The 27337-nt window shown below is 40.0% G+C and overlaps 1 protein-coding gene across 1 annotated transcript in view; it reads left to right on the forward strand.

Annotated features, from left to right (window-relative positions):
- The window catches only part of PARD3B (par-3 family cell polarity regulator beta), an 861040-nt gene that overhangs the window by 569931 nt on the left and 263772 nt on the right, over window positions 1–27337 (forward strand). Inside the window, exons 17-18 of the mRNA XM_084892180.1 lie at window positions 18576–18782; window positions 19915–20152. Of these exons, the coding sequence (XP_084748306.1) occupies window positions 18576–18782; window positions 19915–20152 (445 nt within the window). The remainder of the gene's footprint in view (window positions 1–18575; window positions 18783–19914; window positions 20153–27337) is intronic.

Consider the following 27337-nt stretch of genomic DNA (forward strand, 5'->3'; position numbering starts at 1 on the left):
ACTTCAACCAACTGAGCAGCTACCTGGCCAGGGCTTCCCTGGGCTTTGTGTCCCAAGGTCCCAGGCACCACACTGGTCTCTGGAATTGTTATAAATCAAGAAATCTATTTTTTTTCTCCCTTGGGTATAAAAATATATGCTCTCGATCATAGATCAGTTTGAACAAGATCAAGGAGAGACTCCTGAGTGGCAGGGCTTAGCTGTTCCTCTGAGGACAGAGAACTATTCTGTATCCATAAAACAAAACCATTTCATCTGGAAATAGCCCAATATTTAACCTCTTTGCCAGGTTGTATACACTTTAAAAGGCCTAATTTTCTATTAAAAGAAGAGAAAGAGATATACATGTTTACTCCTGAAGTGCATCAGTGGGTGAGAATGCCTGGCATTGGGGGGTTAAAGACAGAAAGAAACCAGTCCTACTTGTGTGGCTTCCTGGCTTTAATGTATGCACATTGTTAGCTTTGGTCTGCTCTGTAGAACATTTCCCATCAGTTTTCTAATTATCAAAGATGTTTGTTTAAACAAATTTTCTTTTCTCAACCCCTAGACCTCTTTTTATTTGATCATGCGGCAAAACTCTAATGCAGCATTAGTGAGGTTATATAAGCAAAGAATTATCATTTCACCAAAGGAAAAAAAATCTAAACTACAGAGAGAAAAACTCATATTGAAATCATTTAAATTAAAAGGACTACAACAAAATATTGAATGAGAAGATGCCTCCATCTTAATTTATATTTCTTTGCAGAGGAATTTAATCCAAAATAATGTATTTAGATTTAGTTTGTATGTCTCCTTACTGATATCTCTTTTTTTTTCTTGATCATAGTATATTTAAGTCTTTGCACTACCCATGGCCAAAGCCTTTTGTCTTAGAATCTTAAGGAGCCAGTTATTTTTAATAATTCAAGTGATTCTTACAAGATGACCTTTAATATTTGTCTTTATTATGGATAGTTCAGTAACTTAAATAAGAAAAACAAAATATATTTAAATTTCTCACTGTTAAAATTAAGTTGCACCCTGGCCAGGTGGCTCGTTGGTTGGATCATCATCCTGTACAGTAAGAGGTTGTGGGTTCAATCCCCAGTCGGGGGGGTATAAGCAAGGCTATTTCTTTTTCACACTGAGTTTCTCTCTTTTCCTCTCTCTAAAAATCAATAAAAACATATTTTCTGGTGAGGATTAAAGAAAAGTTAAAATCATGTTTCTTAAATTGCAGCAATAGGAGAAACTTTCTTAATGATTTGAATATAAATTAGTGTTAAAAAACATCAGAATTTTGCCACCTTTCAGTTTAAAAAATTAACTTTGGGTGCAAATTCCCAGTGTAATATACAGGTGATATAGAATTGTACATCTGAAACCCATATAATTTTTAACCAATGTCACCCCAGTAGATTTAATTCATTTTTTTATTTGCCTAAACTCATTGGATTAGGTGGCTCATTCACAGCCTGAATCATTGTTAGGTCTTCATATGAAACCAAAGCCTTCAGAGGGTGTGAATCTTTACACTACTGAGGCCAAAGGCTTTGTCTTAGCATTTTAAGGAACCAGTTACTCTATTCATTTCCCAGAATTCAATTCACTAAACAGCAGCAAAATGTATACAGTGTTTTCTTTTTCTACAACCTTATTTGAATCAAGGTGGCCCTAAGTGCTTTTATTCCCCAAAACATCATCTAATCGCTATGCTATATCCTACCCCTTTTTAATAACCATGCATCCAACTTTCCCAAAAAAAGTAATTGTAATACAATGTACATAACACACAATTTACAATCTGGTCCCCGAGTATGCAGTGAGCAGTGTTAAGTACACTTAGGGTGCATCTGACCTTTAATATATCAGATATCCTACAAAATGACCCTCTTCCCTGCCCCTATAACTAGAGCAGCCCGGGATTTGGTGATCCCCTCTATACCCACAAAAGGGAAAGGGGTTTTTACCTTGGGGAACTTACTCAGGTTTCTAGAAAAACTTTCAGTTGGACTGGCTGTCATGGTGTGAATTAAAAGGTTATGTCAGAGGTTAAACTACGCAATTAAATCAAGAAAGCAGATTATTCTAGTAGCTGACATTAACTTTTGAAAAGAGCCAGGATTAGCTGTACTTACTCACCTATGAACTGCACAGAGTGAACATGGGGGTGGGGAGGGATTCTTCCACCGAGCACTTCCCCTCCAAAGAAAATTGTTCTGTCTCACACCTCTAATTCCTCATCTTAATTCTGTTACTTCAGGAGCCTCATTATCCTTTTCCAGATTCGCACACGGTGACTGATGCATTGTGACGGGTTGTTTTTGTTTTTCTGCTGTAAAAGAAATATTCCCTCTCTCCCTAAATAATTATCTGAAAATTAACCTCTTCTTTTACTGGAATAGTTGTAGGGATGGAATGGAGGAAATAGCAAATGTGTAAGTGAGACTCTGTAGACAGGAGATAAATTCTTCCAGGCCATGAGAGTATCATTTATTAAATGACTGCCACCGTCCACTAAATGGGCCCCTTTTGACCCGAAAGAGTTAATGCTATATTGAAAGTGTCTGGGTTGTCCCCAGCTTTGCTCCCTTGGAAGGCACTGACCCATTAATGGAAGTAATAATAATAATAGAAAACAATCCCACTTTGCCTCCATTACTCTGAGACTGTTAATGGAATCCTAATGTTTTTTATTCTTTAAGTGTAACCGAAAACTGACATTCTGCTCAGCTAAAATTTCAAATGTAGTAATTTTTTTTTCATTGCCATTTTTATATCCCATGCAGAATGCTGAGTAAGGAACCAAGCAAAGGCTTATAATTGGTCTTTTAAATCATCATAAACATTTATTTTTCCCCCCATGGCTATAGCTAGCGCCAATAACTCAGTCACGAGATGATGGGAAAACTATTTAATGATGCATCACAAGCGCCTTCCTAAATTCTTACCCAGAACAAGGCAGGGAAAATAAAATATGACACTTGGCTCAGAAGTTGATGTTAAAGTAAGAACAAAAGTAGCTCCTTTTTTCTTTTTGTGTGTGGGAGTGGTACCAGTGAACCAAATTGTGTGTGTGTGTGTGTGTGTGTGTGTGTGTGTGTATGTGTAAACACTTTTCAGAAAAGCTGTATGATTTTGTGTTTGTATGTTATAATTCATTATTAAAAGTAAAATAGGACTCTGCAGATGTTTGGGGCAGAGCTGGGCCCCTGCTCCGGGAGGCAGATTCCATGAAAGCTGAATCATGACCCTCCGGGCCTGTCAAAGAGTGAGCTCTAAATGAAGATTAGCTATTGTTGTGATTGCTGCTGAACCAAATACTCGTCCCCATTTGGTGTCCTTAGATCACACACACAGGGCAAAGGAGTTCCCTCCTTCATGGTGCCGTCAGAACCCCTGCCTTGTTTATTGGCCTCAGAAATAACAAATGTATTCAAGCAACTGTTGGGCACAGGGCCACAGACCTCGGAGGCCTCATTTGGCAGAGGGGTCAGTCATGCACCCCAACACCTGGCTGGTAGAGTCCTCTTCACTCTTTTCCCGTTCTCTCTGTCCACCCTCATCTCTGCACACCCCCAGCTCCACCTGACTGCTCTGTACTAGAGGAACGGCTGGGCCTGCCACCCCTCCACCAGCCTCCACTCTACTCTCTCGCCCCCTCTGTCTCGCAGTCAGCCATTGCTGCCCATTTTCCCAGGGTTTGTTTCAGTCCAGAGTCTTTCACCCCATACTTGCACGACTCCTTCCATGTCTTACTATATCTCACCTCGTTTGGAGGTGCTTTCCAATTAAGCATTTTGACTTTCCATATAGCTTGCTCGTTGCTTAAGAGGATATCCTTCTGTGTCTTCCTCTGATCACTTAAGTCCAGCATCTGTGATAGGTGTGGAAAAAGACAGCTTTTTATTATTAACAGCAGCATATGGCATGTATATGTAGGATAGTGCAGCTTTCCAATGTTTTTGTATATGTGCAATGTCATCTGATCACAACAAAAACCTGTGAGATTGGCATTCTATTCACTTAGACCCATTACTTACCCTATCTGTGCCTCAATTTCCTCAAATATAAAACAGGAATAACAATAGTATGTGCCTCATATAATTAAATGAGTTAATGCAGATAAATTATTTTCACCACCACCATCATCATCATCAATATTATATTTTTCATTATTTTTCACTCTTACTGAAGAAGAAACTAAATTCCAAGTTCACACCAAAGATGCCACCTCCATCGGATTCACTGTTAGCCACCTTATATTGTTTTCAATCCGCCATTTCCTTAGTTCATATATGGCTAAATTCCTAAATCCCGGTTTGTTTAGAAATTCTATAAAACAGAAGCTGGAAATGAAAATATCTATGCAACACAGGTCCTCCTCCACAAACAGATCCCTCCTCCCTGTGAGGCAACTCTATCATCTCCCAAATGATAGCAGCCTAGAGTACAATGGGGAGATCAGGCCCTTAATAGTAACATTGGGTTTACTCTTCTGTTTCTACAATCTAGAATAGAACAACATATTTAATTAGTGCAATTAATAGGTAGGTTGTTTGAACCCTTGGTCAACCACAGCAAGAACTGATTTTATTCCTCTTCTGAAAGCCCTTCTGTTTTTCTAAAGCATGCCGCAATTAGTAGTATGTCTATAGTTATTAGTGATTATTAGTAATGACCAGAAGAATGGCCCTCTCTTCACAGATGAGTCAGGGGCCACTACGAGTAGATCAATTGAATACAACTATTCTCAATGGTGGGAAATTTGTCTCTCCTAAAACCCACCCAGGAATAGATGGGAACGTACCCGCCTATGGGCTGGCACCAGTCACCCTTCTCATGGCTGTGCTCAGCTCCTTTTTGCCAAGTAGATATTATAGCCCCTGCTCCTCACATGTCTGTCTGACTTAACTTGCAACATCCAGTGAATTGTTATATGGAAGAGAGATTGGAGAATAGTGCATAAATTCAGACTCTTTAGGTTACAATCCAAAGAAACCAACTTTGAACTGGCTTTTGCAAACTAAAAAGTTCAGAGGAACGTCTATATAAAGACCCAGCTAGATCTAGGGTCTCGGTGTCAACAGTATTTCTCTCTCTCTCTCTCTCTCCTAGTTCCTCTTTTTTAAACTTCCTTCTTATGGAAAAGCAAGATAGAGACCAGAAGCTCCAGGCTTATCATCCCAGTAACTCCAGAAACAAAGACAATTTCTTTTTCCTGGTGATTCTGCCAGGATTGGTTTTAATTGACCCTAAGTGAGTCAGCAGCCCATCCATGAATGAACCAGGAGGATGAAATACACTGGCTAGTCATGGCTGGGTCATCCCTTCTGGGTAAGAGTGAGGGAGACCTAGTAATGCAGACAAAGAGAGGATGCTCATTCCAGATAGAATAGTGGCTACTGCATAGAATAAAAAGAACGGATGTCAATACCAGGGGCAGAGTAAAGGGGCAGATCTGGATAACTGACGAGATGTGATTCTCTTCTGTTTCTCTCTGAGACGGATTGAAGCAGTGTTTCCGTGTACCCTGATGTTTCATTACAATCCAGCAAGAGTTTCAGTGTGAGAAAGATTGATCATAACTTTCCCGAGGGGGAATCACTAATGGGAAGACCACCTTCTGTGACCTTGTTCCCCGCTGGCAAGAGCTCCACTGGCTGAGTTATAGGGAAACTCCAGCGCGTTGTCAGATCTCACAACAACATTAAGTGGGACTTCCTTTTCATATTTGCCACCTCATTTATTTTGTATGTCCCCATGTTATTAGTTTTACTGCCCATTAATCATTATATATTGCAAAACGTAGGAAAGTGTGCTTAAGAGGAGACAGTGCAGGGTCTGGCCGAGGCAGTCACAGCTTTGTGGTGCCAGGAGAGAGCTTGGGCGTGGCGGACAGGGCCCCTATCGCACCCACTCACGGAGGCACCTCTGTAAGTACCTTCTGCCTCACCAGTGGATGCGAACATGTCTTCTGCCTTTCCCACCAGCTCACAGAAGGATCGGAGGAAAGCAGGTCTTTCTCTGTGAGGGCAGGTGACCAACCACCGAAACATGTTTTTACAGAAATTGTTTCACAGAACCCTGAAGTCAAATGACAAAAGGGAAGAAAGGAAAAATGTGATTTTTAGCAGTGAGCTCCATTGCTGTATAATAGAACAGTCTCCTGCTCTATTATATTTCTTCCCTGTTATCATTTCTCACAGTATCAGTACTATCAAGCCATTCCTCTGATGAAATATTTTAAAGGATTCCAGTTGCACCTGCTCTGACTCTCTCTTTTGGGGAACATTTTTTTTTTCTGCCAAGGGCCTTTTGTATATTTATTACATCATTCACGGGCCATACACAATTTTTAACTTAAAAAGAAACCTGCTATATTTGGTCAAACATTTAATTAACTCATCCCTAATGCCTTGGCAGGGCCAGACAAATGATTTCATGGGCCTTATGCAGCCCGTGGGCTGGACACTCTCCACCCCTACTCTAAGCCCACTCTTACTTCCCACCAATCACCAGTTCTGTCATTCTCCCTATGATCACTCCGTCCATCCTTTGTTTCCACCACCCAGTCAATGTGTCATGCATTTCCCTGTTTGTGCGTGACTGCCTACCTCCTACTTTTCCTACCTCTGGCCAGTCCATCTTCAAGGCTGAGTCCTGCTTCATTCATGAAGCCTCATGACTCAGGACAACAGTGCTTTCCTTTCTCTGGACTCCATGGATCCAAACTACTCCAGCCATGCCTAATGGCCAATGACCCCAAAAGTCTAGGACCATGTCTGGTGTGTCATTGTGTTGATGCTGTCATGCGTCAGTCTACGGGAGAAGAGTCACTTGGCTTTGAAAGAAACTAACACGCTCTTTATTTGCTGTCCAGAAATAGTTATTTTTATCAGGTGATCTTAACACTGGGTTTCTTTATGGAAAATGTCTCTGGTACAAATTAGCCTTTGGGTTATTGAAAGAAGTGAAGGATATCAAAGATAATTTGAAAAGTGGTGAAGAATGTTCTACAAAACCAAAGAAAGAGTAGAAGTTCTGAATAAAGAGTCAATGTTCAAAGCTAGTAGTGACTCGGCCCACAATGCGTAGACTGGAAACAAATCCATGTGGCACTCTCTGGGTTTTAGAGAATACTTGTAACGAACATAAACATTGCTCATAAAAGAAGACAAATGGTACAACCAGTTATTTAATGAATATAAGCGGTGTTCCAGGAACCACGGGTAATCTCTGTATCAGATAATCTAACTACCCTATGAAGGAGGTGCTATTATTATTTTTTAAATACTTTTATTGATTTTAGAGAGGAAGAGAGAGGGAGAGAGAGATAGAAACATCACTGATGAGAATCATCAATCAGCTTCCTCTTGCATGCCTCCTACTGGGGATTAAGCCCACAACCCAGCCATGGGCCCTTGACTGGAATTGAACTAGGATCCTCAGTCAACAGCCTGACACTCTATCCACTGAGCCAAACCAGCTAGGGCGAGGTGCTATTATTATCTGTCTTACAAATGAGGAAACTGAGGCACAAAGAGGTAGAAGCCTCACCTAAGATAACACAGTTAGTACAGGGATGAGCCTGGGACATGGGCCCAAACAGTTTGATGCCAGGGCCTATGCATCAAGACCAAGGAATAGGTATTGCTTTAAATATGTAATTATTAGCAAAGAGGCAGTTAATTAGTGGAATAAAGAGATAACATGGTGCCCATTGGAAATATAACTCCAGAGAAAGCTAGGAGTCATACATCTCTATTTTCTAAAATGTTGGGATGTTACTACTCTCAGGTGATATTTCACAAATGTGAGGGGACTTCTCCACATTCTCTGGTGTTATCACCTCATGTGTGTTCATCTTTACTTCACACATGGATTATAACCTTCTGGAGGAAACTAGATGCCTTATCTTTTTATTTTTATTTTATTTTATTTTGTTTTTTTATAGGCATCCAAGAAAGTAGGAGGAACTTTAGCTTTAAGATTGTTCAGACCAGGAAAACCTCATGTCTGAGTAGCATTGCCAAGTCAATAGGCCAACCTTGTTTTGTTGGTAAATTCCATGCACTTAAAAGAGGAATTAAAAAAGAGTAGAGTCCAGTGATTATGCTGAGATTTATATAAGATACAGTACTAAAACAGTATCTTTCAGGAATGATTTTCAAGTCACCAGGGAAAGGGAAATCACAAAACACAATTGGAAATCTCCTAAATGCACATTAAAGTACATGATACAAAATTATTTCCAGCAGGTAGCTGAACAGACAGTCCTTGAATTACATCAGACTCGATGTATGTCATTTTGTGGTTACGTCGGCATCTCCCATTTATTTATTTTTTTTAAAAAGTTCCATCATTTCAACATATGTACATATGCGCTTTATGTTTTTTATTATTTATTTACCACAAGTAAAGGTCAGAAATTGTTATCTTTCTTTTAATTATTTTTACTGTGTCACTTCATTACTTTTGTGTATGTGGTCCATGTGAGTGACGTAGGTGCTTAAGTAGGTGCGTTCACGTTACCTCACACCCTAGGAACAGATCTCTGACATAACCTGAGGACTGGCTGTTTCTTCAGTCAAGCATGAGACCAGCTGATTGGCTTCTGATTAAGGGTAGGGGCATATGAAAGATTTAAATGTTGAATACAAGGGTCACACTTCCTGTGATAAGATGATAGTGACATGAGCATCAAGCAGAGACCATTACTCACACCTATAAGAATAGCTACGATAAACAAAAACAAGAGGTAATTAGTGCATGTAGGATGTGGAGAAAAGTGAACCTTTACACAGTGGGTGGGAATATAAATTGGTACAGCCACTATGGAAAGAATTAAAACTAGAAATATCATTTGATCATGTGATCCAGCAATTCCACATGGCTATATATCCAAAGGAAATGAAATCACTATTTTGAAAAGATATCTGTACTCCCATGTTTGCTGCAGCATTATTTACAGTCGCTAAGACATGGAAAAAACCCAAGTGTTCATTGGTGGATGAATGTGTAAAACAAATGTCACACACACACACACACACACACACACACACACGTTAGTTGAAAATCCCACCATTTGGGACAACCTGGATGGACCTTATGAACATTATGCTAAGTGAAATATATCAGACCAAGAAAGACAATTACCATATGATCTTGCTTATATGTAGAATCCAAAGAAGCCTGACTCGTTGAAAAAAGGAATAGAAGGGTGTTTGTCAGGAGCTGAGAAAGGTGGGAAATGGGGAGATGTAGGTCAGTTATAAGATGAATAAGTTCTACTGTACAGCATGGAGACTATATTATATACTTGAAAGGTCCTAAGAGAGATCTTAAATGTTCTCAGCACACCCACACACACACACACACACACACACACACACACACACACACACACAAACACACACACACATACGTGAGGTAATGGAAGTGCTAACTAACCTTACAAAGGTAATGATTTCACAATATAAACATGTATCAAATCATCACGTTGTACACTTTAAACTTACACAGTATTATGTGTCCATTATATCTCAATGATAAATAATAAAATGTAACCCGGGGATTAAAAAAGAAAACAAAATGGAGACTCACAGAAATAAGTCCATTTCTCCCAACTCCTGCTCTCTCCTTGCCACGCATTCACTCTAGAACACACTCTCATTGAGTGAGATGGTGAGTGAAATTGCTCTCCTTACTTAACTTATTTTATCCTGCCCCTCCTCACTCCTTCTCCTCCTCTGTAGCTCTCTGGGGACATGATCCACTGTGTGTGGTGTGGTCTCATTTTGAACAGGAAAGAACTTTGTAAATTAGAAAGCAGTAAGAGAACGTGAGCTACTAATTACACTTGTCTTCTGTTCCTCTTAGGACCAAGCACAGTTCTGAGCAACACAAAACACTCAGGAAACAGTGGTAGCAGACTTGATTTCAGCTTGACATTCATTAGATTGAAATCTTGCTTAATGTGTATCTACAAAGAGATTGTTATTTATGTTAACACAAAACTGAAAAACCTCTCTCTCTCAGTCATTGAGAAGTTGAAGTTGTTTTTAGTACAATCAGCTCCAAAAGGGGGATAAAATAATAAAGCAAAATGTATAAAAATAATGTTTCACTCTCAAAAATACATCAGTTTACACCTTATATAAAAATACCTTCCTGTGGATACCATCCAAGAAATCAGTTTGACCTTTGAGTTATGCTAATGATTTTTAAAGAAACTTATTAGAATTCTTTATATCATACTTTGTTTTCAGAGTACTATCACAAAAGACCCTCATAGCACATAAACCATTCAACAATCAAAAGCAGAAAAAAAATGTGTTGTCAAAGCAACACATACAAAAAGTAACCGGTAAAAAGGAAAGGAGGGTGGGTATCCCTGAGACAGTTTGCGCTCAGAGTGAAAAGCCTGTTTGTTACCAAGATATACAAGGAGGAGCTGGGAGATAAATAAAGGTGTTCTTGGCAGTGGGAAGAGATAAGATGACTGGAGTGCATATAAAGAGGTGGAAATGACAGGAAAGGTTGATATTATAAAGAGAAGTTGAGGGAAAGGAATGATTATAAAAAGAAAGGCCAAAGCACAGAAAAGATGACTGAATAGTTACAGGTAGGGTAGACATTACTGAATCCTTGAAAGTGGCCCAAAGGAACCTACGTGCTGTATTAACAAAGAACCGGATGCTCTGTGCGGGCTTTGAGGAAGTGAAGCAATGGTGGGTGTGTTTCTCCAGGTAAAACTTTATTCACTCTCACAGCATTGGAGAAAGGGGGCGTTTATAATGACCCTTTACTTTCACCTTCATTTACTCCTACAACCAATATTTATTTAGCACTTCTCTGTGCTGAGGACACAAAGATCAGCAAGACTAAGGACATGGTGGGTGGCATTTATCCATCCTCTTATCCTATTTCACAAGTAGAAAAGCTTGCCACTAAGTCAGTTTGTTTGATCCTCAAAAATAATCACCCCACCCCTGGTAAATAATAAAAGTGCTGGAGTTTTTTGTTACATTTTGTTTTCTTTAAGTAGCCATATTTTCTTCCAGAGACTGATGCTTATTTCTCTAATTTTTAAATGCATTATTGTATTTGATGCCAATTTGGGGTGGTTTTTAAGTGTGTATGTTTGTTTTTCATTCAGTGGCATTTTCCGGATAAGGCAGGTAAAGGAAAACCAAAAGATTAAAACAAACCAGTCTATTGGAATGAATTTGTCTGAGTTCTTCAGTTACCTTAACAGAATCTACCCAGAGGTGTGGCTGTATTTTTTTTTTTTTTTTGAGTAATTTACCCATGGAATTGTGCCATTTTCTTATCCACAAAATAAAAGAAGACAGAAAATTGTCATAGGAATATTTTTCAGTGTGATAAATTCACTATCATTTTTGTTGAACATAATTTGAGTCCAGGAAAGGAATCAAAATCTGGCATAAGATTTTGACTGTCAGTATTTAAAAGAAGGAATCTTTAGTAATGAAAATTAAAGCATATAGCAACTCTAGGCAAAGATTTAAAGACCTTTGAAGGGCCATGACCATACACACAATCGAAGCATTAGCTGTATTTGTTCACCTAATCTTCCCATATTTTCTCTAGATATTTTCACTTTAAAATAGATAATGTTTGAAGGCAGAAGAAGGATTATGCAAATACATGAATCTTAATGAGAAGTTGATTATTGAACATTCTGACGTGAATTTCAGGAAATGATGAAAGACCCTGGAATTTATTAAGGCTTAAGAGAAAAAAAACTGTACTCCCAGAGAACTTAGAAATTGCCAGTAAAATAACTGAGACCCAAATGACAGCAGATAATGTATAAGCCAGATTACTTTGTGCCCTGTGGTAATGACTAGGAAATGGGGCACTCTGATAAGCTTGGAATGATGATCAATATTTGGAATACTGATATAGGCAAGAAAGTAATTAGTCCCATTATGGACACAGTTAGCACAGATAACACAATTTGGGAAATTATACATTTGGATATTATGGGGAATTTTTTTCGAGGCTAATGGATTTGCAATGATATCTATTAAAGCACATAAGACATTTAGCCTCTAGGGAAACTACTAAAAAAATCAAATATACAAAATTTTCAGTAAGTGTAATCTAAAATAAAAAGACAAAGTGGGATATGATAATGAATAAAATGATGCTGTGACTTCCTACTTGGAATTTATAATAATTTTTCATTCAAAGAGTTTTAAGGCTATTAATTTCACATCACAACTCCCTATGAAGCAAGTAAAGCATTTCTATTGTATTTGCCCAAGTTCATTGCTCATAATGCAGAAAGGCCAAATTGATAATGAAAGCAGGCTATCTTGATGAATTCCTGGCTTTTCAAGCTTCATGCTGTGACCCCTGGTTAGCATTGCAATCATTTTGGTCCCTAATTTACTCCTGGGCACAATTCCTTTATTTTTGAGGGCGGGGCTCCAGCTTAATTAATTTCCACTAAAGTGCCTTGAGGACCATTGATGTCATTGAAATGAGCAGATTAATACCTTATTTATTGTTAATTTATCATAAGTATTTGTTAATTATTAAGATCTAGCTGGTAGAAAAACTTGCCATGTATTTGAAAGTGAATACCTTCCCCAAAACAATTTCCTATGTCTTAATAAGAATATATTGGAAGTAATTTCATCAATAATGGAAGATCCAATTACTGCTCTTCTGGATTAAGGCATTCTTTTAATGTGAGACTTTAATGCTGGTATGGGAAGTTCAAACATTGCCAATGAAACCTCTGACTAATTAAATGATTATAGCCTAAAGGGAAGGGCAACCAAGGCCCCATCATTAATCTTCCTACGAATACCCTCTGTATGTGACCAATAGATGGAAAAGTGTAAAGAGTTATTTGGGAGAAGGGGGGCAATCAGGTTCAACTTTTAAATCAAAAAATAAAAGAAGTATACCTGTATGAAGCCCTTTTCAGCTTTTGCAGAAGGAATGGTTATATTTTAGAATGCAGTGGTAGCCCAGCTGGTGTGGCTCAGTGGTTGAGCATTGAGCTATGAACCAGGAGGCCATGGTTCAATTCCCAGTCATGGCACATGCCTGGGTTGTGGGCTAAATCTCCAGTAGGGGGTGTGCAGGAAGCAGCTGATCAGTGATTCTCTCTCATCATTGATGTTTCTATCGCCCTCTCTCTCTCCCTTCCTCTCTGAAATCAATAAAATATATTTTTTAAAATGCAGTGGTGGATTAAAACAAATGAACTATGCTGGGCCTTCACTTATTCACATGTTTAGAGGTAAGAGTCTTAATAATTATCATCAATGTTTTATGAGCATATACCGTGTGACTGGCACTCTTGTATCCTTATCCTCATTTTACAGATTACAAAACTGAGGCTCAGAAAGTCAGTAACTCAAGAAATAAGTAGCCGAGTGGGGCATGTTTCCACAGCCTCTCCTCTATTCACTCTCTGTGAACCACTACTCTCTGGACTGACTTATTCCCTATTATCTTAGTCACATGCCTTGTAAGGAACCAGCAGCAGTTTCAGCATGAGAGCAGGGGCAGGAATCCAAATCCGAATCAGAAATTGAGGTTCACATCCAAACAATTGTCCGGGAAGGACTTTCTATTTCATGGTTGAAGTGGGCCGTCATAGCTAGAAGGCTGGCACAGTGGTTTCTCAGTCTTTTAAGAATCTGTTTTGTAGTGACCCCTCTCCACCTACCCAGGAGCTCTGAACTTCCCTCTACTCACATATTTAATACTCCCGGGAGAACTGGTGGCACGACTCCTTTAAATCTTTCATCTTGGTGTGTGTGTGTCCATGCTCTTCATGACACTATTTTCCTAGATGCCGTGGAGTAGTGGATTTGTTTGAGGATGGGTGGAGCCAAGAGACATGACCCTGAAATTCCCCTTTACATAAGGAAGTCTTCTGGGACCAAGTCAAGGCAGTCCCCTTCATTTGAGAATTGAAAAATCTTTGAAAGTGTTATAGCATCTTTTTTAAAATGATTATAGCCTGTCCAGTGTGCTCAGTAGTTCAGCATCCATCCATGAACCAGGAGATTATGGTTCAATTCTCAATCAGAGCACATTCGGGTAGTGGGCTTAATCCCAAGTAGGAGGCATGCAGGAGGCAGCTGATCCATGATTCTCTCATTGTTGATGTTTCTATCTCCCTCTCTCTCTTCTTTCCTCTCTCAAAATCATTTTTTTAAAAAAAGATTACAGTCATATTTCTCTCAGGAGCCTTTATTTTAAAGGAATATTTGGCACATAGAATTTACAAAATATTTTTATTATACCGCCCATTTTTGACACGGAAGATTCTTCTTTTCACACCTTGATAACTGTTGGATCATTTATTTTGAGAAGTTTGTGTATGCCGGGTTCATAACTCTGATGGTGAGATAAGTTTATCAGGATTTCAGAGAACATGGTCAATGGACATAGAAATTATAGGTTACAAAATGAAGCCTCCTTACTAAGCATTGGAAGATGTATTCCTTGGCCTGTGCACCTAGTCTAAGCTGGCCTGGAAATCACTGAGCAGTCGTACTCAGATCAGTCCTGTAGATGCTCCAAGGACAAATAAACACTCCAATTTGGACAAAGTCCACCCTATGACTGATAACACGTGGTATTCATAGATGACTCTCTCAGACAATTGCTTGAACTCAGCCACAGCCAATATCATATCAGCTACAGATGAAAACGTGAGGAGTGATCATATTTTAGGGTGACTTCAATGGGATAGAATGACTGAGATTTTTATTTTGATTAATTACTTATTTTATACTATCCCTTCAAAGAGACCTTTTCTTTTATTGGGAGCCTAGAAAAAAATATTTGGGTAGTTAGGCTAAAAATAGACAGTGAATCTTCCCATTCTAAAAGCTACGGAATTCCCAATGCAATGAGAATCTAAGCAGGAATTGGCAAGGGCAGCAGAAAAGAGGGATTGAATGTAACATTTTATTGTACGTCATGAAATCTGTATATGGTAGGGTACTTTTTTCCAAAGGTTCTGTTGCAATTGAGTGCTGATGCCTATCAATTGACATAATAATCCCTCCCACAACCGGTGGCCTAGACCTCTCCTTAGAAGCCTCCTGACACATAAAGGAGATGTGAGCCCTGGTCAAGGTCCATGTCAGAGTCCCCTTTCAGTTGGAGATTCAGTTCCATCAGGTCACTGAACTTGTAAGTCCTTGTAAAAATCCTTCCTGAATTTGTATTCTCCTCTTTACCATCAGCCTTTCTTCTGCAGCTACATCCTGGTCACTCCCTGGGAATAAATATAAACACTGGTTTCTAGCCTGAAAGTCCACATTACAACCTAGGACTCAACCACCCTTTTTGCCTTTAGTTTTACTAAGTACTGCATCCAAGAGTGCCACGCTGTTACTGTGGCCAACATCAGTTGATGCTTCTTATTGGTGATGTCTATTTATACAAAGTGATGTTTTATATGCATATCTGTATAACTCATGGGCACAGACAATAGTGTGGTAGGCTTGGTTGGGGGAGTGGGGAGAGTGTAGGGAAGGGAGAGAGGGTCCATGGGGGAATAAAAGGGGACAATTGTAATACTTTCAACAATAAGGATACATTTAAAAAAACAAAACACAAAGTGAATTCATTGCTGGCTCTATTAATCCTACAAAGCCCATGAATCCTTAATGCTCAGTGTTCTTAGAACGAGCAGCAGTGTATTTGTTCCTTCTCAAATAGAACTTCTCACTAAGCTTCAGATGAGCTCCTTTTAGATAACATGCCTTCTATCTTAGATGATTTATTCACTTTCATGTTCCCTGGAATTTATTGTAGAGGTTGATGTGAAAACTTACAGTTTGAGTTCTAATATAATCTCCTGGATAGAATTAATAAATAAAAGATGGTTACTATTGTCAACAGAAGGATGAGGCTTTCTCACTTTCATCTCTGTATCTTCACCAAACTCTCTATCAAACATCCCTAGGGCTTGATGGTGTAAAATGTTTTCTGTAAACTCCAAAGCTTTTACTGTTGCTTCAATACCCCAAGCCTCCATGTTGCTTTTTTTGGTTTTCTTGTCAGAAATAATCTTACTCGATTTCTGTTTATTCAACTAACCTTCCTTCCAGTGAATAGAAGAAACATCTCCCTCTATGGATTTAGTAGGAATATATTCTCAATATTTATGAATATATTCTGGTACTATTCAAGTAGTACCAGAAATATGTCCCTGACATCTATTGGTATTTTGTTTTTGGCTTAGTCTCACCTCTGTTGCAATTATTGGAAATGCAGTATCACTCTGTGAAATGCAGTGTTTATTGTCATCATGTGTATTATTCAAAGTGCAAAATTGCCTCTTGAAAGTTAATGATGAAACTGTAAAAACAGGTCCAATTTTTGTATTTTGCCTGCTTGGCTAGACTCGGGCTAATCTAAACTAATGCTCTTTCCGAGATGAGGAATCTGGAGGCTACTTGAAGTAGCCTGACCATAATCAAGAAGAAAACAGAGGCCAAATGGTATTAGGCAGCGTGTTTAGAAAGGGTGGCATTAGGCTGCCGCAGGACAGTGCCCAGTTCTGACACTTAAGTGTATAACTTTGGGCCAGTATTTCACTGCTCTGTGCCTCAGTTTCCTCATCTGCAATGGGGCTAACGATAGTGCAGTAACACAACTCTTAGGCTTGTAGTAAGGTAATCCTAGTAAAGCACTTAGAATCATCTGTAGCTGTCAGCATTATTGTAATTATTTTAACTATTTTTAATACATGCAGGACTTATGGAAGGAGTGTGTTATTTTGTTAATGTTTTGTGTGGTTATGTAGTCATCTCATCTTTGTATAGGCATGACTTCCTTTATGTCCTTTGCATTAGTTAGTGAGATGTTAAGCAATTAGTATTAAAGGTGGGCGCAGCAGAAGAGCAATGATACTGATGCTAGTTCAGTGAGCCTCATTGTGTGCTGGGCTCTGAAGTGTAGGTACTTTATGTACACACCCCTGTATATGCCCGCCATCTATATCTACTGAAAACCTGCAGAGGAGGTTATTTCCAGTAATGCAAGTGTAGCCTCGTCATCATCATAATCTCCTTCGTAGCTGGAGAGTACCATGAGCCCTGATAGAATCCCTTCCATCTGCAAGCGAGCCTGTGCTGCTGGTATCTGTGCAGCCTACTCCTATGGACAATAGGGAGCTGGCCGGGGGTGGGAATGAGGGGAAGGAGGCAGATACAGGGCAAGACAAACGGCGCAAATGAAAAATGATGTACATCAGATCACAAATTATTAAAACCTATTTAGGTATTGTTTACTTCTTTTTGGAATATTACATCATATAGAAAAGCTGCCCCTTTGTAAATACCCAAATAGGAATAATTTGTAACAATAAGCATTCACACAGAAAAGTTATTTTCTTTCTCGCTTTGCTTTATTTATCTAGAGACTAAGTAAATTGTATTCACCATGCACTAATAGCCACCAGAGTAAGGTAAAGTATTTAATCACAAAAATCGCAATTGCTTTAGTGTCCTTTGATTTCTGTGTGTAGGGTACTTAATAATTATAAAAGCAGTGATGGAAGTCATAAAAGCTGCAGGGTATGGGGATGCTTGAGATGGGTGCCGGAGAACAACATCCACTATGTTAGCTCTGTGTACGTATGTGTGCAAGTATGTGTGCATAGGCACACACGGTCATATGCACACCCTCACACACAGAATCTCTGCAGACCGCTATAACCTTTCAGATGTATATTTATGCGTGTGTGTGCATATGCATATATATATATATATATATATATATATATATATATATACACACACACACACACACACACACACACACACATACATGTTTATTTCTATATATGATATCATTTTAAATCTTTCCACAACTTTATACAAAACGAAACTAAGGCTCAAAGGAGACAAACCACTTGTTCACAATCACAGCAAGAGGCAAAGCTGGGGTGTATCCCCAACTGCCACCCTATCAGGCAGCATCCTTTTTGTAAGATGCCTAAACAGAGCTGAAACCGGTTTGGCTTAGTGGATAGAGCATCAGCCTTCGGACTGAAAGGTTCCAGGTTTGATTCCGGTCAGGGGCATGTACCTTGGTTGCAGGCACATCCCCAGTGGGAGGTATGCAGGAGGCAGCTGATCAATATTTCTCTCACTCATCCGTGTTTCTAACTCTCTATCCCTCTCCCTTCCTCTCTGTAAAAAAAATCAATATATAGCCCAAACCGGTTTGGCTCAATGGATAGAGCGTCAGCTTGGGGACTGAAGGGTCCCGGGTTCGATTCCGGTCAAGGGCATGTATCTTGGTTGCGGGCATATCCCCAGTAGGGGGTGTGCAAGAGGCAGCTGATCGATGACTCTCTCTCATCGATGTTTCTAACTCTCTATCTCTCTCCCTTCCTCTCTGTACAAAATCAATAAAATATATTTAAAAAAAAAAAATATATATATATATATATATATATATATATATATATATATATATATATATATATATATATATATTAAAAGATGCCCAAACAGAGATAATTTTGGAACAGCGGACCTTTCCAGTGACCGTTTGCCTTTCTCTTCCAGAACCTCCAGGCAAGGACTTGGGCCCCACGCTGGGCCTGAAGAAGTCCAGCTCGCTGGAGAGCCTGCAGACGGCCGTGGCCGAGGTGCGCAAGAACGAGCTGCCCTTCCACCGGCCCCGGCCGCACATGGTCCGCGGCCGCGGCTGCAACGAGAGCTTCCGTGCGGCCATCGACAAGTCCTACGAGGGCCCCGAGGACCTGGACGCTGGTAGGGCCGCCTGCCTCCCTCCTGCCCTGGCTCCCTCCTCCCGCTGTCATCCGCGAGAGTGTGTGCTTCACTGCGGGGAAAACTGCTTTGAGGATCCCAATTATAGTTTCCATATTAAAAGTAATTCGTTTCCCCCGATGTGTTTTGCCCTTTGGCTTAAGGAACATGGGATTGCATAAGGCAATGTGCAATTTATTCTACTGCGCAGATGCGAGAGAAACGTTCGCTGTCACTTTCCAGCGAGGACCGGCTGTCATTCCTCCCCGAGGGTGGGAGCACTCAGTCTACGTGCGTTTCTTGACATTCTCACTGGAGCCATTAAAAGCAGCATCCACCCCAGGACCGACCGCATTTTTTTTATTATTGATTATGGTATCACATAATTGTCCTCATCCCCCCCATTCCCATCCCAAACCCCTCCCTACATATGCCCCCACCCCCCTGTTGTCCATGGCCACTGGCCAGGCCCATATGCATGCACACAAGCCCTTTGGTTGATCTCTCCCCCGTACCCCCACCCTCTCCTACTTTCCCTCTGAGGTTTGAGAGTCTGATGGCTGCTTCTCTTTCTCTGGGTCTGTTTTTGTTCATCAGTTTATGTTGTTCATTATTTCCTCTAGATGTGTGAGATCATGTGATCTAAGAAATACCCTTGTAAGAACCTAAACTAAGACAAGCCATACTGGTTATGCTGAGAGGCAAATGAATCAGCCTGTAGTGAGTTCCTTTCTGCCGACCGCATTAATGGGGTGGAAGCCAACGGGTTATCTTGTGCTCAAAAGCCTCTCCTGGAAATACACCACCACCACCACCACCACCAACACTCCCCTCCCTCCCCCCTCTCCCCACTTATTGCCCAGCATGTGCACATTCTGAGCTGATCCAGGTTAGCAAGCTGGAGTTCAGAGAGATCCGTGCTCTCCCATGCATCACACCTTCCCTGCTCATCTCCCACTCCCTGCACCAAACCAGACTGAGGTAGCTGTGTCTTCAAAGGGCACAAGTGGGCCCGGGAAGGGGAGACCTGCAGAGAGCTCTTATTCACTCCTCTGCGTTTTGCATTTTAACTTTTCTTGGGATGCTGACATGGGGTGCCCCTGACTGTGTGTGTACATATTATTCCTCTGCACAGACGGATTGTCCGATAGGAGCTCTCACTCCGGCCACGGAGCCCTCAACTGTGAGTCGGCCCCTCCGGGGAGCTCTGAGCAGGAGGACCTGGAGAATAAAGTCAGGAAAGCCAAAAAGACAAAAGAGAAGGAGAAGAAGAAGGAGAAGGGCAAAGCGAAAGGCAAGGAGAAGAAGCAGAAGGAGGAGAGCGAAGATCCAGAAAGGAAGATCAAGAGGAAGGGGCTTGGTGCCATGCTGAGGTAGGGACTTGCTTGGAAGGCTAACTTGGTTTTGGTTTTCATTTGTTCGTTTGTTCGTACCCCATGGTGCAATCACCCATTTGTGTGCATTCAGCAGAATGAGTACAACTTTAAACTGAGAATGCTCTTGCTTGCTCCTTTTCTGCGGACGCAGAAGGAGACTTCTTGAGTGGCTCAGAAACTCGTGGTGATGACAGGAAGCAATTCTATCAATATATCTGCTGTCAAAGACGTGGGCAATTCCCCGAGCCCTGGTACCAAAGTGCTCTGCGGATAAATTAAATGTGAGTCCTAACTGTGACCTTTAGGGCAATCTCTTTGAATCAAAGAAGACTGACCAGATGAACCATACCCCCCTCTCTACTCCCATGAATCTAGGTGTGCATAACCAGGCATGTGGGCACATTGGCTGCCATTTACAGAGACTCTGAGGTCCAGTGGAGGTGTCACTGGGTTCCAAGTCAGATGACACTGGTCTGAACTCATGCAGTAGCTGCTGGGCTTCACACATACTTCTTACTGCCCTGAGCCTGAGTTTCCCCACTTTCAGAGGCCAACATACCTGTTCTCCTGGCACGTGGGGGTGTGAGACAAGGTCTCATGTGCAAATGCTCTGTTGACTAAGCATGGTCGCAGGTCCATGACACCCTCTGCGTTTGGGTTGGTGTCAGGACCACATCTGCTTCTCAGTCTGCAGCCAAGGAATATATATATGTATATATTCCTTGAATATATATATTCAATCCTTTATATATAACAATATATTCAATTGTTCATATGTGTGAATGCCACATCCATTTGAGGCTAGGGTTCAGGATCTGGAAAAGAGGCCGATGCACAAATGAAGACACTAGCCAAGAAATATGAATTTAGAAGGCATGGAGGGCCAGGTGGAAAACTTCCCTCTAGTGGAGAAGCTCTCTGACTTCTGGGTCCCATTTGTTTTTATTCACATGAATGCACATTTCCCCTTTAGGAATGCAAACAGGCATATCAAAGGTGAAGTTTGGTAAACAATAAAAGTATTATCAGGTTAAGAGATTGCCTTGAGCCATTTGGCCAAGAGCAGGGCAATATCATGCTGATTTTCAGCCCTGCTGAATATGATATTGCTATGCTAACTACTGTTGGTCTTAGCCTCTGGCATATATGGAAAATAATGCAATAATTAAATAATAACAATAATAAACTCTGTGTTTCACATACTCATAAACTCCTATATATGACATTTAGGGGATAGAAATAATACTGATACCAGTAGACAGATCTCTCAAAGATCAAGAAAATGGTTTCTCTCTAAAGAACCTCTAGAAAAGAATACAAACCTGCCAACCCCTTAATTTCAGCCCATTTTTGTTGTTTAAGCCACCACGTTTGTCACACTTTTTTACAGCATCAATAGGACACTAATATAATTATCATCGTAATTATTACTATTTATTTAATGTAATAGTAATTCATAAGGAAAAAAATTCTATAAAAGATTAACTAGAGTTGTGTATAAATATAAAAAAAAAAAACTGTCAGAGCTTCCCATTTTCTAGAATATTACTACATTAAGCCTTAACTTGATATTTTACTTCAGATGATTGGATTCAGCAGGTTCATACGCCATTGCCCATAACATAGAGTCAGCTTCTCTTGTTCAATGCGTGCTGTATTTTCCTCAGTTAGAAATCACAGGGCCTCCTGGATCCTTTAGACATCTAGCAACTCAGGGTTTGTGCCTTTCTACTATTTCAGCAAAATTAAGATCTGAAAAGTGGTGTTTGAGTTTATCTCTGGTGTAAAAATAGCAACTGTTTTCCATAGCCTTTCGCATTCGAGTTTGTGAGCATATTGGAGCTCCTGCTACATGCACATTTTCAACAACAAAGAACACAAAAGCTGTTACCATTAGCCAAGAGATTTCACCTTCATTCTCATCTGTTGCTCAGATGCTATTGACTTAGTTTCTTATTTAAAAAAGATTGATTGCTTTAAGGTTCCTAGGAGTTAGACGTGTGGTTTAAATATGTATTATTTTTTCCATTAGCTTTTATCACAGAAGCTTTCCTGAACCCAAGGCTTTAATGTAGGTTGTGTACTTGTACCATGTATGGTGGCACCTGGCCATGGGCCCAAGTGAGAGCTGAAATTATGCTTCCTTCTCCTCACCACGCCCTGCATCATGGAAGTGCAAATATGTTGGCTGTGGCTATGCTTGTAAAGACTTTGTGTTGTGTGCTTTTCCGACGTTAGCTGATCCACTCCTGTTGGTGATATATAGAGAGTGGTACAGTGTAGCTGATTAATTAATTTGATGTCCTCCTGATCCTTTTGAAAAATTGTGGCAGATTTTATTAATTCATATCTTCGCATGTGTTGTCTGGGCCCAGGATGCTTACTCTGTCCTGATTTCAGAATGACCTTGTGGATTCAACCATGGCTTATAGAAGCCATAAATTATCATGGAAAAATAGGCAGGGCTGGAATCCACCCATGTTGATAGTTTCCCTGTATCCTGTTTGCCTGCTGTTGAAAGAGAACAGTTAGGAGTTCAAACTGCTTAAATTCCTCCATTATGCATTTGGTTTCCTTTAGGCCTATTGTACTGTTTATGGCACTACCCTGTGGCCTGTGGCTCTTTGTAGCCAAAGAGTGAATGAAGCTCAAACCTCTCAATAGACCCACCCATTGCTATCAGCCTTAAACCAACTTCCTGGGGTCTAGCAGATATTTCCTAAGCACTGAAGAGAAATATCCTTTGGCTAACAAAATCTTGCCTATCTAGAATGAAAAACCCAGGAATCAGTGTCTGATTTCTCAATTATTTATAACCTTGTTGATCTTTATATTCTTTAAAGTGAATTCTGCCATAGATTTGTGTTTAAAATCCATCCTTTTATATCATAACTGCTGTATTCTCCTCTTCAAATTATAGGCCACTCACTTCAAAAGCCTTTGAATTGTCAACTGGTTTGGGATCCTGAATGGAAAGTCTTGATATTGTTGGTCAAGTACCATTTTCTGTATATTTTTGTGTGATTTTGTTCTCAAAGGAATTGTGCCCACTGAACTCCATTTTAATGGATTAACAAAGAACAAAGTGTAAAATGTGCCAATAGAAACTTCATCTCTGCTTTTAAATTTTGTTTACCCTTATTTATTTGATAAATAACATATATAGAATACCTACTCATTGCCAAGCACATTAATAATTATTCTTCAGCTGTTCAACTCTATTAAATGCCTGCTTTACATCAGACACTGTTTCAGACACTGGGCATAAACAATGAAATCCCCACTTTTATGGTATATTTTTTTGTTATAGTGAAGGAAGGAGAAATCAGACTTTTTAATTTCTTGAATTTAAAACAAAAATAAGGAAAATATTGCATAACCATGAAAACTATTTATAACAAGGCATTTCCCAGGAAGTGGTGAGCCATTTGCCTAGGAGACCTCTGGGAGAAAGCAGCCCCTGTCCACCCAGGGGGATTAGCAGTCATTTGCCACAGCTCTTTCCAGTGATGGGGAGAGAGTCAACAATTAACTCAAAATAGTTGAGATGATTTCAGATTGTGGTAGGTGCTATGAAGAAGGTAAGAAGTCAGAAGGGCAGCGTTATCTCACCCTTTGTAACTGTCTTAGCAGGTAACAGTGTGCATCTCCAGGCCACACTGAATTTTTAGCAGATATGTTATCAGAACTTTGCACACTGTAGTAGTGATTAAAAGTCACTGTATGCTTGCTTTTTTTAAAAACTGTCTGCTACATATTAGTATGGGGTGGTTATTTTTAAACTAGCTTCACATGAAGCCATTACAAAAAGCTAAGTATAAAAATGGTCTCTGTTTCAGTATGAAAGCCCTTTTATACCTGAAGTAAATGTTCTAAAGAAATGTCTTTAATCTAAATAGTGAACTTGTTTTGCAACTATTTGAATCAACTTTATTCCTCCTAGCCCATCAGTTGAATATTCTTTACTGTTACTTCTTAACTGAGCCAATGTATGTATGCCTAAAGGTTCAGGTTCTGCAGAGCAAAACCTAAATCATGAGCCCTAATGAAAAAGGTGTTTTTAAAAATCTAGAGGCATCAACTTTTTATTTCTAAACTTTTCAAATCTAAAGCATGTACGTTCATTTGATTTATACTAAAATATACTATATATCTTATTGAAATTAGGGCAAATCTATATAATGGCACTGTACTGTGAGTTTTTAAAAAGAACACTCATACACATACATACACTCATTCTCACCCTCCTCTTCCTCCTCCTCTGCCACCACAAACAACAGCACAGATATCACCACTGCCAAATTCATACCTAACCTTGTTAAATATCTGTCCCTTATCAGCTCTGAGTACTTTACTCTCCAGACTTTTGTTAATCCCTTTGAGTCTCAGTCTACTCATCAGTAAATTGGGGATAATAACACATCCTCTCCAAGTTTATTGTGATGTTTAAGTTCAACAACTTATGTAAAGCAAGCTGTTAGCCTGACTTGCTAGGCTATACTTCTTGTCTCTTTCCCCAGGGCCCCACCCAGACGGCAAAACATCAGTTATTGCCTTTGACTTGACTGACGCCCAATTAAATTTTCATTTCAATTTTCCCTCCTCTAATCACTATTTTGTATTTCAGATGAGCATGCTTTTTTTTTTTTTTCTTTAGCCTGGACAATTTTGCATAGCAAACTATAATAAGTAATGACAGGTAAAATCATTCAATCATTTATACTTTATAAGCTTTGCCTACCCCTTTTTCAATGTAACCGTGAACTACTTTCAAAGGTTATCTAATCATTTGATGGTGCTGAGTAGAGATAGAAAATGAACTCAAATAGAGAAACAGGTGTGTGTGTGGGGGGGGGGGGGGTTTGTGGGGCTGTGTGTGTGTGTGTGTGTGTGTGTGTGTTTTTATGCATTTCAGATCAGAATGTATAGATGGGCTTTGGACTTGAGGTTCTTAATGCATGACTCATAATTATTTCATGGGGCTGCCTTGGAAATTGTTTTAGAATACATTACCCAGAAAGATACATTTTGACTTGGTTTTTAAATTAGGTTAGATAGAGACTGAATACTCCAGGGAGTATGACATCTGTCGGACATCTCTCCTCTTTACCTTGATCCCCTGATGGCAGTTATAGGTCTCGTGTACAATAAATGTAATGTGGCTGTGCCTGTCATTACCTGTTTCTAGATAGCGGTTGTAAAATGCCTGGGTATCCCTTCAACTTTATGAGTATGAAGGGCAACCCAGCTAATGTAGCCAGGCCATGAAAGTTTAACATCATTTCACCAAAGGCAAAAGGCCATCAACAGGCTAGAGTTGAGGTACTTTGCTTCATGAAGTAGAGGCCAGACTGAAACATGAAATTTCAGATGAAAAATGAAAGCCAAAGTAGGGTAAAAGCTCTTAATTCAGGTTCAGGCTGGATATAGAAATACATTGACTACAGAGAGCCTTGTAAATCAGGGTAAAATGGCTGCATATTATTGAGCCTGAGAAAAATATATGACTTTGGCAAAAATAATAATAATAATAATAATTTACATGTCAAAGGCTACTATGAGTGCAGCCAGCCATCCTTGTCCCTGCTTTCTGTGATAGAGGAAAAGAAATCGACACTAAAACCAAGTCAGAATTTTGTTGGGTTCATTTTTTTGTCTCTTTGGTAACTGAATTTTCCTACCTCACAGTTCATCTTTAATTATTTACTTTCTCTTTCGCAATAGGAGCTATACATATTTTGTTCCTTCATTTTGTTAATTTAGCAATTTTCCTTTGAGCTACGTGCCCCAGCGATTTTAATTTTTCTTTTGAATTGGAAAGAGCTGTGACCCCTCCCCCCTTCCTTTTTTTTTTTCTTCTTCATTCTGACTATCACAGGCCCAGGCTTAGAATGCTACATTTTATGGGCAGCAGTGTTGAGCCCATAATAGAATTGCAAAGTAGAGAGTGTAATATACCGATATCGACTTCCATTAAACCCAGTGGTGTGATAGCTGATAACGTTTATATATTTATGTATTCTACATCCTAGCTTTTGTTCATTTGCAACTAAGCACCAGAGAGGACAATTAGCAGCCTAATAGGAATACACTGTGAACAGGAGAGCATGAAGGAGTGACTGTGAGTGCCTGTGGGAAGAAGACAAGTGATATAAAACCATGGAGACAGATGCAAAGATGGGAACAAGAAAGTATAGATTACATTTGGATCACACAAATGTAGGCTTGTTTGGTTGGCATTTTATTTCCTAACTAAAGAAGCCCCAGAGACAGATGAGCTGCTCCTCAGATGGGCTGAGTACACAGACAAATAAGCTGTGGCAGTGCCCCATCCCCAGAGTTTGTGTGGTGTCCGACTTCACCCACCTTTCTTTTAGATTTTGCAAAACTCTTTCATGGTCTTTCAGTAGAAACAGATAGATTCTGTTTGGTTTGCTTTGCTTTGGTTAATCCTTACTCAAGGATATTTTTCTCATTGATTTTTAGAGAGAATAGAAGGAGGAGGGGGGAAGGGAGGAGATGGAGAGAAACATCCATGTGAGAGAGACATTAATTGATTATCTCCTGCCCCTACCAGAATTAGGGATCAAACCTGCAACTCAGCTACGTGCCCTTGACCAGGAATTGAATCTGAGACCCTTGTATATGGGCCAATGCTACAGCCACTGAGCACACCAGCCAGGGCTCGTATCTACTTTTTAAAATAACTTTTATTGATATACTAGAGGCCCAATGCATGAAATTCGTGCATGGGGGATGGAGGGAGGGATGTCCCTCAGCCCAGCCTGCATCCTCTCTAATCTGGGACCCCTTGAGGGATGTCCGACTGCCTTCTCACAATCCAGTACTACTGGCTCCCAACTGCTGACCTGCCTGCCTGATCACCCCCTAACCACTCCCCTGCCAGCTTAATTGATACCCTAACTGCTCCTCTGCCAGCCTTATTGCCCCCAACTGCCCTCCCCTGCAAGCCTGGGTCCCCTCTAACTGCCTTCCCCTGCTGTCCTGATCACCCACAACTGCCCTCCACTGCTGGCAATCTTGTGGCGGCCATCTTTGACCACATGGGGACAGCCATCTTGTGTGTTGAAGTGATGGTCAATTTGCATATTACCTCTTTATTATATAGGATAATTTACAAACCACTCTAATTCACTGATTACTAGAGTACAATTCAGTGGT

Source organism: Pipistrellus hanaki (genome assembly GCF_964339955.1).
Source record: "Pipistrellus hanaki genome assembly, chromosome: 8".
NCBI classification, from domain to species: Eukaryota; Metazoa; Chordata; class Mammalia; order Chiroptera; family Vespertilionidae; genus Pipistrellus; species Pipistrellus hanaki.